This window comes from Onychostruthus taczanowskii, unplaced genomic scaffold, assembly GCF_017590055.1.
Source record: "Onychostruthus taczanowskii isolate IOZ18803 unplaced genomic scaffold, ASM1759005v1 scaffold65, whole genome shotgun sequence".
Lineage (NCBI taxonomy): Eukaryota > Metazoa > Chordata > Aves > Passeriformes > Passeridae > Onychostruthus > Onychostruthus taczanowskii.
Window position 1 is genome coordinate 1,026,104 of NW_024504233.1, and position 17,256 is coordinate 1,043,359.

The 17,256-nt window shown below is 36.3% G+C and overlaps 1 protein-coding gene across 1 annotated transcript in view; it reads right to left on the reverse strand.

Moving 5' to 3' along the window:
• Nucleotides 1–17,256, reverse strand: part of VAV3 (vav guanine nucleotide exchange factor 3) — a 149,337-nt gene that overhangs the window by 19,420 nt on the left and 112,661 nt on the right. Inside the window, exons 20-22 of the mRNA XM_041420770.1 lie at nt 8,949–9,085; nt 5,041–5,106; nt 1,421–1,455 (exon numbers count right to left, since the gene is read on the reverse strand). Of these exons, the coding sequence (XP_041276704.1) occupies nt 1,421–1,455; nt 5,041–5,106; nt 8,949–9,085 (238 nt within the window). The remainder of the gene's footprint in view (nt 1–1,420; nt 1,456–5,040; nt 5,107–8,948; nt 9,086–17,256) is intronic.

Below are 17,256 nucleotides of genomic sequence, written 5' to 3' on the forward strand. Positions count from 1 at the left end.
GCAAGAGAAGCAATACAACACAACAGGGGTCCAGAACCTTTGAACCTCCCTGAGTTCTAGGGAGATTTATCACAACAGAATGGAGAAGCAGCCACCAGAGGTAGATCAAGTCAACAGAAGACTTGTATGAAAATTTGGTACTTACACAAGACAGTATTTTATTTGGCTTCATAACTATGCATAACCTCTAAAGGCTAAAGTGCAATGGGTATACCCAACATCCACAGGAAAAAAAATAAATCAGCCAAAAACATCCAGATTTGAAAAGCTGATGCTAAGTGTTGAAAGCTAAGACAAATAAATCACTGATTCTGCAGCCTGGCTGCATGAGCAGATTTGTGCCCTTGCTCTGCCTTGTGGTTTGTGTAGGACATCATGAGAGCTGTCAGCAGATACTCATTTGCAAAACCACAGGTTAAACTGTTAATTGGAGAAAGTGACCTAGCTTCCAGGGAAATTATGCTTATCTTACCATTTTACAAAGGCTGCCACCACCGCAGACAGCCCCTATGTAAAATTTCACACCAATACATCACAACCAATTAGAAATGAGCTTTAAGCAAAAAAATAGTTGTTTATTAAAAATCCATAGAAGATAAAAACTAATGCCAGTAATATGCTTTCTTCTAACAATAAATTGACCAAATATTAGAAATTAATTCAAAGGATCAATTTTAAATAATAAATATTTTACTTGTCTTGTTATGGAAAACCAGTATTTGTTTAGATGTGATCCTAGTTTCACTTTTGGCAAGTTAAAAGGAAGTCAGAATTCATGTCTAAATGGTAAGGCATAAAATCAGTGAAAGAACGCAAATGATGCTTACTCTGCTCTCTCAGAACCACCACGTCTTTTCTGAGTTGTGGGAAAGAGCTCACACACTTCATAAACCCCAGAGCAGCAGTGGTTGCAGTTTTGATACAGCAATTTTTCACAGCCTCATCAGGGTTGGAAGAGACCTTCAAGATTCATCTAGTCCAACCTTGCACCACCACAGACACCCCTAAACTATATCCCACCTATATCTCTACAGCTTCAGTGTTGGTGGGGGTTTTCAAGGAAATGCAGAATTATTCATGATAGAAGATGTGTTGAACATTATTCCTTCCTTTACTCACTCAACATGCTTCACATACGTCCATGCTTCATATAGTTATCATCTCTTATTGTTCTATTTCAGACCTCTGGGACTAAGGCTGTACAGCCACAGACTTGTAAACAAAACATCAAAATCATTAAGCACTTTATTATATCAGAAATGCTTTTAGGCAATGCATGCTATTGCTTTCCCAAACCATTACACAATGTCTTCTTCTGAAGCCTAGAAAGGTTAAACCAATATAATTTAAATTGTAGTAAACACAGTTACTTTCTGGGACCGCTTCTTTCAGAGATTCTTGTAAGACAAGACAGACTTACCACAGCTGTGAAGAGTAGTCTACTGGCTTAGGAACCTAGGATATCAAAAGAAAATTAATATCAAGATTTTTTTCTTAAAGACAAGAAATTAGATAGATTTAACTATCAACATCCAGGTGATCTAATTTGTCTACAAGTCTATTTTCTTTAAAGGAAGTTATAATAAAGGACATATTCCATATCATTCTGAAAGTAGTACAGAATATTTTATGCTCTTCTGTGATAGTTTGTTTTGGGTATTTTTACTTCACAGAACTGTTCAAAGCTTTTCTGACAGTGCCTATATTCATATTTCATACACAAAATAGCTCTGTATTCTAAAAAAGTGCACTAAAACATGTAAGTAATTTACAGTAATGTATAAAATTCATTTCATGTATTCAGGACTGTGTGGCCTTAGACTGTCCACTGGAAAATATGCTCTATAATCTTCAGAGAGACCTGAGGATATTCCACAACTTCTATCACAAGACATCATTCATTCCTTTGTATTTGACGTGAGCAGCTGTTGTACTGTAATCTTTCTAAGCATGTCATTTGATTCTGAAATTAAATTTAAAAATTAAACTGCAATCAGCTTGCAAAATAGATGTTATATGTACACGAACATGTGCATAGAAAATGTTTATTCATGCACAAGAGGCACAGTATCATCCCCCATTAGTGTGTGATAACTCTGTATTACCCTACTCTTCTAGAACAATGTGTGAAAATGCACAGTGCTGAAAAATGGACTTTGGTGAAAGGTTAACATAAATCTCACACACTTACAACTTAAGGTCACACATTCTTAGTAAGCAAACATGTTTTGGTTTTTTTCTTCAAGGAAAACCAATGAATGTTTTCTTTTCTGGACTCTAATAGCGAAGAAATTACAGTAATATTCTTCTCAATGTTTTTTATTCATGATATATGGCATGTCACCAAAAGAGACTTTCAAAAACAAATCAAGTCACAAAAATATTATTACAAAGGCCTATAAACTTGAATTTATTGAATTGCAATCAATTACAATTCCCAGTGTCTTGACCTCAGGTATCAACTAAGATCTCTATCAAGTCTCTAGACTTGACCCTGAAATAAACTTCAGTGTGGAACACATTAAAGTTCTCTGTGAAAAAACCAGGCTCATGTGTTTGGCTTGCGTAGCAGTAAATCCTAACAGGTATTAAACAGTCATTTAGTCTAGTTCTTGAGAGAGAAAAAGGAAACGTGCATTATTCCCAGACAGTGTAGAGAAAGGGCTCTTTTCACAGCAGCATCTGCAGTGCTGGCAGCACTGAACCCCTCAGGGGTGCAGGGCACCCAGGAGAGCCAGGTGTCACCCTGGCAGCAGCACTGGCCTTTCCCATCCCTGCAGATACTTATGGTGCTACTCAGGCAGCTCTGCTTCTAATGGCAGAAAGTTAATGGACTGTGTGAATGCTGACAAACAATTCCTAAGTGAAATGTTTCAGTGGATCAACCTGATGATTCAAGGCAACAATTCAAGGCAACAATTTCAAAAATGACAAAGTTTTCACATGTCACAAGATATTCTTAAATATTTTCAATTTGTTTCAATATTTCTAGGAGTGCTAATAAACTGGAAAGGATATAAAAATTCAAAGATGGTTTAAGTCCATCCTCCAGAGCAGTTAAAGGATAGATGAGTAGTTGCTTTTGTAAATTATGAATGGACAAATATATTCATATAACAAGTGTTGTTCATTGGCATAAAGAGGATAAAATCAAATGTTATTCCAGAAGCTCTTGGATCATACTGTGCTATGTATTCAATGCCTCTACAGGAACTACAAAAATGGAGGAAAGCTTGGAAGAAGCCAATATTACTCATCTAGTGCATAAAATGTCTGCTGACATACACTACTTATTTTAAAGGGAAAAAATTGTTTATAGGGACATCTGTGAAAAGTCTGGAATATAGATATTCTGGAGCTCAGCGGTTTTTCATTCAATATTCATTCCTAAAGTCTTCTGATATATGGATTTTATGCTGTTTCTGGGCATTTTTATATCAGATGGTTGTAAAGACTGTTAGACTTAATAATAACAGTAAAAGTTATAGCATATTTAAAATCTGATTGATGTTTCAGTATCTTTAACTGCATCATTTATCATAATAAGATGCTTATATTTCATCCTTCCAAGTTAACAGTAGTGAAGCATCAATTTATCTTTTTGTTCTGATCATGACACCAGTTGGTAACATTTCATGAATAGTATTTATTAATTCTGTAAAACTGCGTTATGAAAATAACGCATAAAATAAAGCATTGAAAAATGCTCCTCTAAATAGTATATTTTAAATTTAGCAGAAAGCTTTACCATTAGAAAGAGAACTACGTAACACCCCAGCAACATTTTTCCTAACTTCAGATATCACACTGCCAGTGTTTTTAAAGTATATTGGTGATTACTAAAAGTGCTGCTACAGCTGGGGTCAATGACTACAAAATGACTGATGGGGTCACTGACAGGGACACCATGGAATGGGGAATCCACCCTTGAACAATAAGCAAGGGGTGGGAAATTCACAAATTTAACAATAAGCAAAGGGTGGAGAGACAAAAGCTAAATTCACACAACAATTTCATCTTTATTTCATATTTGTCCTCTCACCCAAACTAACACAACATGTACCTATAAATAGCCTGTGCATTCCTCTTCAAACAAAATATAGGGTGTTAAAGATGACTTATGGTATTTTAACATACTTACACTCTTTAGGATCTCATGTATTCTTATTTTGGAAACTAAGGCACAATAAGCTCCAAAGATATATCAAAATGCAGCTACTAAGAGCTGACCCCACATGCTTATAAAAGCCATTGAAGTGGCATAAAAGCAATTTTACTAATAAATCAAACTGTTGAGAATCAGGTTAAAGTAAATGAAAACTACCTTAAAGCAAAGTAGAGACTACAATTCATTACAGGGTTTATGGGTTTTTCTCAATTAGCCTCAACAAAGGAAGGCACTGATGCACAGTGTTACAGACGGCAGAGAAGGAACAAGTGTCTAGTATATTAATACATCATCACATCTGTACATAAAACTCTTGAGTACGTATTATAAAATAATTTTTCTTATTACTTTCACAAACTTTTTGCGATTGAGAAGATTCTTCTGTGAAATACAGACAGGTAAGAACATAAAGAAAAAAGAAAATTTATCAAGCAGTCAGAATTCAAAGTTTTATATTAGTTTTACAATTTTCAAACTTACTACCTAGGCTGTAATCCCTCTCTCTAACCCAAAGTGACTGGGGAATAGATTAGAGCCACAGCAGTCTCACCTTCCTGCTGGGGAAGGAAGAAAGTTCACTTTCACATAAAGTGCGTTTGATCTACACTCTGGAAACTCTTCAGACAGTTCAATTTATTAATATTCCCAAAAGTTAAACCTGCTCATCATACTTGTTTTCTTGACATGTCCTACTTACATCCAATAATCAGAAGTATTACAACTCTCTACTTTAAGCAATACTGAACCCACCATGAAAGCAGTAAGGAACTAGAAACAATATTATTTTTGTAAGATAAAATTAATCTTGATGAACTAATGAACTGGGCAGTTTTCCTGTAAGGTGGCAAACAGAACTAAATAATTGTACTTACACATGGGCTAGGTTTTACTGCATCACTTGGGAAGAATCCAAGCTCTCCTGTTGTTAGATTTCTTCCCTTAAAAAAAAAAAAAATCATTCCATTTTTGAGACATAATTGGGATTAACAGTAAATAATAATACATGCCCAGGGATTTAGGACAATAAATATATCCAAGAGTCTTTAAAATAAAATGCTGTTCTAATAAAGCGTTTCTCAATATTTCTGTGGGTTTTGTTGTTGTTTGGTTGGGGTTTTAATATAATTAAGTAATAATTGTAACTGATAGATGTGAAAGCTCTGAGAGATGAGAGGCAAGAAAGGAGCTTGGAGACTGCAATGTGATTCCCAGTTCTGTCAATGTCTGAAAGTGTCTGATATCTTCATTAATGTTAATTATCTCCTTTCAAGTTACTTCCTCCTCAGTTGGCATTCTACAGAAAGCTGCCATCCTGCAATCTTGCAGATCCCCAAAATGACTACAGCACTGTGCAGCAGGGGTAGCAGCACCTGAGAGCGCAAACTCCGGCAGGAGTTCAGAGCTAGTGATCCAACAGCCAATTCAGAGAACACGGTAAGCACTTCCGTAAGTGATGCATGTCAGTGGAAATCAACTGGGCAGGGTAACACTACCAGAATTAATGACTCTCTGACTATGATGTACTGACGTGCTGGAGAGGCATCCACACAATGGGGAGACTGGAGCAGAAATGCATCCAGCACGGCCTGAACTGAGCCTTTCCTGCACCACAGCTGCTGCCCTCCCAGAGTGGCAGGACCACCAATTTACCCCAGCTTCTAAGCACCAAAAGTGACCTGACCATCACAAATCCATGCATCAGCAGCTCACACACAGTTCAACACCAACCAAGCTCTCCCGAAGAACACCTTAAAACATCTTTTTATTCCTAGTAGTAATATTTGGCAGTGAAGACATTTCAAAGTAGAAGAGAGCACATACCTAAAAGCCTAAACACAGATTCATAAAACGAAGGCATCAAAAGCGCCTACTTACCTGTGCATTTAGGCAAACAAATGTCTTAATTTAACTGATTTTTAAAAGCACATAAATACTCAACCTCCATTAAATGTAATATACTGACTGTAGATATACTCTCAGCATTCTGCAATGAGGTTAAGCATGAGTACTTTACAAGCACTAAAATCATGCAAATTCTATTTTTTTTTTTATAGCATACCTGCAACATAAAAAAATTTTAAAAGGGAAAAATCTCTCAAACATAAATGAAATTTCTTCAGGGTTTCAGTTCATTTTGTTTCTGCAACACTAAATGTGTAATTCTACCATAATACCACCACAAAAAATAGAACTCATAAAATTCAACAGAGTGGAGCTGAATGTAAAAAAATAACAAGGGGTTATGAAAAAAATAAAAACATTCTTTGATTGGTGCTATCCTAAGCACAATAAGTGAGTGTATCATTCTCCATAGGAGATCACCATGCAGGTTATCACACACAGTAGCTACCACCTTAACTAAAAACACAGAAAAGTGCAGAGGCAGCAGAGGAGAGGAAAAAGCACATAGGCAGAATTTAAGCTAAAAGTACTTTATACCAGTGATTTAAAAAAAAAATAAATTCTGTGCAAACAAGTCACAATCTCACAGATTTGAACCTATGTTGAGCAAAACTTCCTTACCCCATTTCACATCATCTGCTTGAATACAGGTTACCCTTTGTATCCGTATATTCTATTTAATCCTGAAACATGAATCCCTCTCGAGTACAGACGTAATTTTAAGCAGAGCTCTGAAACAGTCTGCCATCCAAGTGATACTTATTTTCAATGCTAATCCTACCTGAATAGCAAGCGGTACCACGCTCAATAAGACCAGCCACTGAACAAAACATATGAATGTCTATCAAGACATGATTGACCCCACTTCAGCTACAGCTCAAGCATTGCTTACTAACCTGTATTATTTATTTGATGTGCTGTAAAGAATGAAAAAGTTTTACCTAAACCACACATACTTATCTATTACAATCATTTGAATTTCTAAATGGCCAACTTAGAAAACCATTGTAATATTAGTCTAGTGGGTCAGCTGTAAATTACCCTAAAAGCCCTTTTGAATAATTAAACATTTTAATATGAATTGCATTTTGCAGGCTCTTTCTTAATATGCATTTTAAAATGTAGATGTCATTAAAAGACTTAGAAAAATCTGTATTAAGCAGTCTGTGACGAGAGGAAAAAAAATTCCTGAATGATGCTAATGGAGATGACAATTTCCATTAGGATTCAAATCTATTACTGAGGCTTCTAGGGAAAAGCCTAACACACTTTCTGGTTTCTGCTAGTTAAACACAATGAGATTCTAGCTAAATTCTTTAGCATGATAATCACAAACAACCTCTAAGACAATTTCCAGTAAACTGAGTTGACAGATGTGTATGAACATGGCAATAGAATCAGTCCCACGCGGTAGCAGTAATTTTGGCTTGTACTAATTGTATTCGTCAGATGATTACCTTCTAGCCAGTCCTAAGTCAAGAGCAGGTTTAAATGCTTCTCCAGAACAGAAGTCTAGACCTTGCAGAACCAAGTCCTACAAACAAAACTACACAGGCCAAACTCTGTCATTTGAAAAGATTTGGGTTTAGTGATGCAAAACACCCATGGTCTGCTAAGTAACAGGTTGGGGGGTTTGAAGGGAGTTGGTTGGTTCTTCAGGTTGGGAGGGTTTTTTGGGAGGGGGTAAGGTGGTTTGGTTACACCTATTTACATAGTTTTTCAATAGATGAAGTAATTCTATTGTTTATTACTCCTCCCAATTAAATGTTCAGGCTGATACAGTGACATAGGAAGAGGTCGCTGATCCTGTCCTCAAGAGTATGAATTTTTTCAATAGATGAAGTAATTCTATTTTTAATTCTATTTTATTCTAGTATATTACTCCTCCCAATTAAATGTTCAGAATGATACAGTGACATAGGAAGAGGTCGCTGATCCTGTCCTCAAGTGTATGAAGGAGATTCCATCCTAACTGTAGCCAGAAAAACAAAAGCCAAAAGAAACAAGAAGAAGTATGACCCTAACTCATGAAACAGACCAGGCAGTTTTTATATTATATTCATTACCTTATTATAGCTTTAAAAAAGAAACAAAGAAGAAAATCAGGAAGATCGACACAGGAACACCAATTCAAAAAGAAGACATTTTCCACTTGTTGTTCTATTAATCTCCTGATAGTTCTTCTATTTAGCAATATTTCCATGCATCCAATAATACAAACAATTAAGAAAGCAATCAAGAAAAATGAGACATTTTAATGCATTTACTGTTAAAATGAATGCAAGTCAGCATTTTCAACGTTTATAAATCTCATTAAAGAAGAAATTTTAGTAACAAAAGTAGTGATGTGAATCACATGACAGAAAATTTTGCCATCAATAGGATATACTTTTCCCATGTATATAAATCCCCTATCCTTAATTGACTTGACTCAGCATCAAGTAGTTTAGGTGTGGTTCTGTTTTGCAGAGCTATTTCTCTCCCTTATAAATCTAATATTCACTAACTGGGTTTTGTCAACATAGCTTTTACTTATGTTGTGTTACAGAACCAGACACTGAAAATTCAAAAGCTTTGCTTTTTGTGCCCAGCACTCTCCTTAACTCTTATAAATTTCACTAGGATTGCCATCAATGTCACGCTCTTGTAGATTTATTCTTTTACTTTTACTTTGAGGCTGCAAGAATGAAGATTTACACTATATAGGAACCACTGGCAATTGAAAAGCAAAATTAGTTGTATTTGGCATTTATTTGGATAAATCACAAAGAATTTTGTCATTGTTGTTCAAAAAGAAAAAAAATAGGAGAGCAAAATATCAATAAGAAGTTGATATCTGGACAAACAGAATATAGCCATTTGCTACATGACACAGTACCTGCCAAAATAAGCTGTGTGCATCTCCTCTAATGAGTTCAATAGTGTCCCCAATCTGGATATGCAATGGTGGCCCATCCTGTGCTGCTGGCTGCGGGATTCCATTGTAGTTCCGAATCACTTGCATTTTCGGTAAACCTGAAAAAAAAAACAAAAAAACATTAAAATAAATAACATAAAAAGAAAAAATCCCAAAAGCCAGAATCATTTTTTACTTAATGACAGTCCACAGAATCTGAAAACCATGAGAGCAATCAAGCAAAGAAGCACTATGCCTTTAGCAGGTATTTGACTAAGGCCCTAGTATACTTAGTATTATACCAGGCACAACCAAAAAGAAAATAATTACTTTGGAAAAACACCTCTATCCTCCTTTCTTCTTGGGGTAAAGTTGATTTCAGGCTTATGGAGACTCTTCCCTGTGCATGTGCACCCATGGCTCTACATAGGGTTCAAATATTAAGGCTATCTTGATAGTTTAAGGAAAAGATTTCAATGAATTAGCACTAAAGAAACCAATATGGATAATATCATCTGCTTTATAACACTATTACCAAAAACCTACGGCGGATGTGAACATGGCCAGGAGAGTCAGGATCACAACTCTTTTAGATTTCTCACAACACTTTTTTTTAAAATTTTCATGTTATAACACGATTTCTGGGTGCCTGTAGCAAAGCCTGGATCAACTGAAGGTTTCATTTTCAAGACAAGAACTCTAGATGCACACCAGTTCTTCCACATCAATACTGATTGCATCATGAACAATTAAGCTGGGTTGGGGATTTTTTTTTTCTTTTTTAAAGGGAGTAACCAATTCTGTCTGCTTGTACAAACTAAAGCACTGTTAGTAACTACAGTTCAAGAATCCTCTGCAGGCATGTATCAAATGGGGGGGCAATCCCTGTATCTTCAGTCAGAAGATAAAACTGTAGATACTGTAACCCCATGTTCTTATAACTTTAACAGCCTTTTTTTTTTTTTTAAACAAACATTTTAAGCATTATGGACAGCTAGTGTATTGCACTCAAAGTGTGCTCTGATACTATAAGAATACTTGAAATTAAGTGAAGGATCACCCACTCCATAACAAACTTGTTAAAGACAGGCTTTTAGAAAAGCATTTTTGCACTCTGTTTCTAAAGGAAAGCATTTTGTGATGACAGAGTTATTTTTAATTATTCTCCCTCTATCTTTAAAAAAAACTATAGAATAATTTTCCTGGTTTTAACTAAACATGGGATTTTCAAAAACATTATCATGAAGTGGGTATATCAGTTTCAAATCTTAACCAGACAGTTTTTGGTTAAGTAAGAGTTTTGTAAAAATCCATAATAATAATTACAGATAAGAGTGACAGTCAAGGTCACTGGGCTGCCATATTTAACATGTTTCTTGCTGGAAGGTCACCATTAATTTCATTGTAACAACAAAGGATCAGCAGGCCCTCAGAAGACTTATTTCTGTTGCAAGATCACTACTGTAATTTAGGTGGCAACAAACACAAATATCCATGATCTCCTCTAAATTGTATGAAACATGAAAGAGATCACCTTCCATAATTACTGCTCTCTGTATTAATGAATAAATACTAATCCTAAGTGCTGACGAAACATTAAGCAAAGTAATACCAGCTCTTACATTACTCAACCCAAATGACACCTTAACTTTTACTGTTTCTGCAAGTTACCTGGCATACTTAAAATGAGCAACTAATTATTAGTAAGCCATTATTCCACTTAGGCAAATACTAGACATTACTTTGTTTCTAAACTGAAGGCTTTCATGTTTTCATGTACTGATTCAGCACCAACAAAAGCTCCATGCACTCCATGGCAAACAGAAGTAATGTTGCATACAGGTGTCTACTGAAAACTGACAACTTTGTCCTAATGGAAGCAAATCCCCCATCAGAATCTCAATTATAGCTCTGCACATGCAATGAATAAACTGTCAGCAGGTATTCCTCTAAGCGACATACATGGAAGTCAAAACAAATGCACAAAACAATTATTCTCATTATAAAACCATGTATTTGGTGATTTAGTTTATCACATTATTAGTGTGCACATACAATATACTTAAAACCCCACCCCTGGATTGAGCTCATCAGAATACACTCAGGAAATAATCATGTACTTTTCAGTTAAAGTCCTGGTGTTTTTTTTTAAGATACTATAGTGCTTAAATTATTAATCATAAACATGAATAAAAGTACTTTTTATTTCTGTTCCACTGATAATTATGATTTTGGCATATCTGAAAACCAGGGCAAGATAACTGGGGAAAAAAGGAGAAATTGTGCTGTGTCAACTAGCAGAATTATTCAAAAGGTAATACAAAATTAATCCTGTTAAAACGTACTATGCCCAGCATACTTGTGTATAATTCAGTATGCTTGATTCTGTAAAATCCTATGGCAAGTTTCATTATAAAGTTACCTTGGCAGATATAAGGTTAGAAGATTTGATCTAACACCTCTTGACATCACTAGAAATAATCCTACCATTTAAACAGGCTTTTGGGTTACAGCCTTAATGGAGTTTATTATCTTGCTTCAGAACTCTCCTTAAAACTTGCTTGTTGTAATGCCTACAGAAACTACGTGATAACTACAGTGCTCATTTGCTTGCTGTAGCTGGTTTCTACTATGGTGACACACAAATCTTATTTTTCTACTGGAATTTTACCACCTATTTTATCCAATTGTTGTCCTTGGCCTACTGAGGAGCTCCTTTTGCTCAGTGGCATTGCTATGAATACTCACTAGCGCCATGTCACACTCACATAAACCAGCACCTGGAGTAACTGGGATGCAGGGCCAGTTTTCCAGTATACTGCAACAACATCCAGTAATCACTGACACTGCAATGTTTTCATTCTTTCAGACACTTCTGTAATGATACTGCCTGCTAGCTTTAAGGCCCTGGATAAAAAAATGCATGGATGAACAAGAGAAATGGCATTTTGGTGCTAATTATTTTAGCACATGTTAGATTTGACTCAGATTCTGAAATGCACTTTATAGCTCCAAGTAAAACAAATAAAGGTAAATTCACTCTCCAACAACAGGAGTGTCTGAGTCACTGAGGACCATATTCATTTCAGTACCAATAACAGCACACATGCACACACAGCCTGTATCAATCAAAGATACAAAAGCAGTGAGTATACAACTAAATGGTTTTGCTGCGCATAACTAATAGCTTTTGCTAGTTATATAAAAATATCAAAAGGACTTATCCTTGTCATATAATTTTTAACTTTTTTTTTAATCGGTTTTTCCAGGAACAAAAGACTAAATGACATCTTTAAATGAAAATATCAAAAGGACTTATCCCTGTCATATAATTTTAAACTTTTTTTTAATCGGTTTTTCCAGGAACAAAAGACTAAATGACATCTTTGAATCATCAATGAAAAACAAGTACGCATTATTCTGGAACAGCTAAATTCTCATGGGTAAGTGTTCTCCTCATAGAACTTCCCTTAGATCACCATTAAGCATGGAAAAAATAAATGGGGTACAGAAAAAATAATAAATTGAGGGAAAGAGTCAAGAAGCCCCAAACAGAATGCTTAACTTCCTTTTCAGTACGCAATTACAGATTTGATTATAGCAGCTCAGAAAGAGTTTAGTAGATTAACACTGTGCTGGTGGACATTTAATTGGGCAGAAATTGGTCAAGCCCTCATCTCCTCACATATACAAAGGACAAACACTGGGGCTTGATGTATCCAGACCTATCCATCATTAATGTACCAACCATCTCAAGCAATCTATGAGTTTAACAAGTTTACCCTAAAACAAACCTGTTTGTTCCAATTGTTCATTCTAGAATTTCTATACTCTGAGCACTTACATTGTGCTGGCTTTGGGTGGGGTAGTTTTCTTCAGAAAAGGCAGTATGAGGGCTATCTGTGATTTCAATTTGTGCTGAAAACAGGGCTTGCTTGCACAATGTCACGGCCTTTTCTGCATCTTGTACAACCCTGCCAGTAGGCTGGTGGTGCACAGAAAGCTGAGAGGGGACATGGCTGGGACAGCTGTTCCCAACTGACAAAGGGATAAGCCATCCATATGACATCATGGTCAGGATATGAAGTGGGGGAAGGAGGAGGAAGAAGCGATGTTTGGAGTGATGGCATTTGTCACACCACATCACCATTACAAACAATGGAGTCCTGCTGTCCTTGGGATGGCTGCACAAGAGACTGGCCAAGAAACCGTGAATGGCACCACTCTTTTGTTCTGCTTGTGTGTACAGCTTGTGTTTTAGCTGTTAAACTGTCCTTATCTCAACCCACGAGTCTTCTCACCTTAGTGTTTTGTTCCTGGCTGGGGTTAAACCACAACAACAATTCTACTTCTCAGTGTAAATTAGTTCACGGCCAACTTACATCCATTTATAAACAGGAGCCTGCAGAGTTCTTTTCCTTGTCTGCTTTTATTTTCATACTACAGTTAAAGAGAGCAATCATACCCCTATTAACCTTCACTTTGCTAGGCTAAACGAGCCAAGTTCTTTTTAGCTTCCTCTCATAAGAGACCAATTCCTCTGAGGCAGTACAGCAGCTGCTTTACAGAAGTTCAGACAGGCAAGATCTAGGATATTTTCCTTGTTATTCTTGACATTTCATTTTTAATTGGCACATGGATTTGTAACAAATATACTCATTAAGAATCCTGAGAACGTGCTGTAATTCAATAATGCAGACAAGAAAAAGTGGTATTCTACAGAAACCTGAAATGCTTTAGAGTTATTAATTATTTAGAGTATAATTATGGATTATTTGTGACACAAACAGTATACAACCTCTATGCATTAACTACTGAAATGTCAAATATGTTAAGCATTTAGAGACACTGCCATTGCAATGGACATAGCTGCAGTACTGACAGTATCTGACAACAGCAGAAACATATCTGGCACAAAAATATTACTCATGAACATGTTAAAGATGTCCAACGCAAAGGACAAGATGAGGATTTCATCCATATATTATCATTAACGATAAAAAACCCTTTGGTTTCCATTAAGTCGGATTTCCACATGACAAAGTTTTTCATCTGGAAAATTTCTAATTTAAAGATACAAAAGAGCCTGGTAGTTTCCAATACTCAAGTCAAAAACCAGACTTATCCAGTTATGACACCAATAAATAGCTAAAGCTTACTTCACTTGGAAACCAGGTAAAAACTGCAGATTCCTAGAAAACTCTCCATAGCCAGGCTCTGGGTCACAGAACTAACATAAATTGATGATCTGAATCGTAGCACATGAGGAAAACAGAAAGCATGATAGATCAAGATTTATAAGGTACCAATTAGGTTACATTATACAAAAATAAGACCTTTCATAAACTGTGCCATGCATTTGAGCATTTCATCTGATAATTATTTCATCTGATAATTATGAGTCAAGGAAGGAGGCTACAATTTAGAATTAACATAGTACATAATAAGTTGTAATATCCATTATATATGAAACAAAAAAAAGTAAACTACTTGTATTCCTTACAGCAGCTCTGCATTTCTAAACAACACTGAATGACCCTCAGAGTTTCATGCAACGATTCAAAAATGTTATTTTTTGCTAACAACATGCATAATGCACACCCTATTACGACCTCTATCTGTCAAAATTGATTCCAGCATCTGTTCTTTCCAGCAACGCAAAACATGGTTTATGCTTTGGGCAGGGATCATTCTAACATACAAAATAATGACTCAGCATATTGGAGAGCAGGGTTCAAAGGTGAATTTGTGGATAAAATTTATACTATTACCCGAAATACATGAAACAAATTTGTCTGCATTAAACATCCCTTCTCAGTTTAATTGAAGACTTTCTTTTTCTCTATGAAAAATTTAGCCTAGTCATCAATATTTATAACCTGGCTGGGAAAAAAAACCCACTAATGCAATGGAACTAAGCTACCTGACTTCATGAGGCTTTGAACCTGAAACAGAATTTTAGACTATCTGACAAGGTCACATCCTGATGTTTCCAGAATCACAAGAAAACAACACTGCCTTTCATATAGGAAATGACACAAAGGCTCACTAATTCTGTCCTTTCTTTCACCCAAACAGCATTTTGGGTGTCTGTTTGGAACCTCCAAACCTGCTTTGACCCTTTTTGGTTTATATCTTTGCAGCTACTAACATAGAGAATGTAGTCCTGCTAAGAAAGAAGCTGACATTTAGTGATTGATAAGCCTTCCATAGTAAAGACCAGGAGGACTATTCCACCTGAAATCTCTGGGTAAATACATTTCCATACATCTTCACACACCAGCCAGGAAGTGAGGGCTAAGTAACTCATGGCAGTGTCTCATGGGATTAAATGTCTGAACAGTGTCATGGATCATTTTTAAAAAGCAGAAATTAAGAGACACAGGCAAAGGGGAACTCATATCGAAAGAAAAATATAGTATTTACACCATGGTAAGTAAAATTACACTTTGAAGGCTTCTGATCAAGAAGCATAACTGCAAATACTAAAGTAACAAGGAGTTACAATTGAAAGAGAAAAACAGATGGGTTGATAAGGACAGCAGTATGAAGAACAGGTGGAACTGTTATACCCACAATCTGAGCATCCATGACACAAAATCACCAGCTTTGACATGTTTTTTGGCAACATCATCTAGGTCCAACACTAATATTAAAAGCTAGATAAAGGAAAGCTCTAATCTGAGCATGGGCTGCATGAAAACAAAGTCCTTTGGTATTCTCTGCACATTCTTCCAATCAGCTCTGCTACCTTCATTGTTTAAAAATCCTGTTCATAATAATTGTATTGCAGAATAAACCATAAACTTGGTTCTTCTCTCTTGCATTTATCAGGAGAGCACCTTCCCAACTCCTTATCAGTGTCATCCATCTCTACAACCAGTGGAAGTCAATGGCTTTGTTACTGCCAAGGCAAAACTTCTCTAGAAGGCCTTCTCAGCTAGGGAGGAGGCATGAGGAAAGCAACTCTACTAATCTCTTTAAAAAACCCACTTACATTCAGTTTCTGAGGTGGTCTATTAATGCCTCAAAACAGACTAGATTGGGGTGGGATTTCTTAATTTTTAGGCCAAGTACTTATAACACAAATTACAGAACTCATGTAGATGGAAGATGCCAGCACAGTCTATTAAGAGCACTCTTCAGAGTGGCAGTGATTTAAATAATTACTATTGGACAAAATTAACACAATAAGTACACATACCCCAAAGAAGATATTTTAATTGAACTTTATATTCTCCCAGTTTTAAGTCACTATTTTTGTATGCAATTGTTATTAAAAGTTCTAACTTTAGACACTGCTTTTAAGCCTTACATTCATAAAATCACAGAATGGGCTGAGTTGGAAGCAACTTTAATGATCGTCTCATTGCAACCTTCCTGCCACGAGCAGAGACATTTTCCATTGGACCAGGATGCTCTAAGCCCCATCCAGCCTGGCCTTGAACATTTCCAGGGATGGGGCATTTGCAGCTTCCCTGGGCAACCTGTGCCAGTGCCTCACCACCCTCACAGTAAAGAACTGCTTCCTAAACACACCTTCCTCCTTCCAGTTTAAAGGCAAGGTGGCTGAAATGCTGACAGAGCCTGGGACTCAGGAATATTCCACTTGTCTTCTCTTTAACTGCTTTGCTTTTGTGTACTGTTCAATTAAGTCTCACTACTGGCATATGATTAACCACAACTCTGGAGTTTACCACTTAATTTTGAAGTGAAAACACTACACAAGGCTGATTATTAAAATATTTATCAGCTACCATAAGCCTTAAGTCAACTGTGAAGTTTCTGCTTATAGAAGTAAAGCAGCCCTTTCTCCCACAAACAGAAAACTTGCAAGCACTGCAGCAAGATGGGGGAAGGATGTGGGGAGAGCAAAATTCCTTACTATTTCAAAATTCAGGTGACAAATCTCTAATGTACTCCAAACCACATCTGACAAACATTCACATTTCTCTTCCATCAAAATGGAAGATTTAAAGACTCATCTTCCAGAACACATACAACTACTGGAAAAAAACACCCTTTTTTCACAGTCCCAGCCATGCTTTCTGTCACTGTCCTTCTCTTCTAACAATTTTTCCTTCCTAAAAACCTTACCGAGACAGGTTTTTTGGTTCCCTCAGTCTTTACTACCTCTCAAATCTATGTTTTTCGAAGACTCTAATTTTCCACCATTTCTCCTTAATGCTGCATATAGAAACTGTATTCTTGGCAGAGACCTCTGCAAAAATGGTCAACTATCAACCAAAATGAAGATGTGTGGGAGGCAAAAATCTGTCTGCTAACAGTC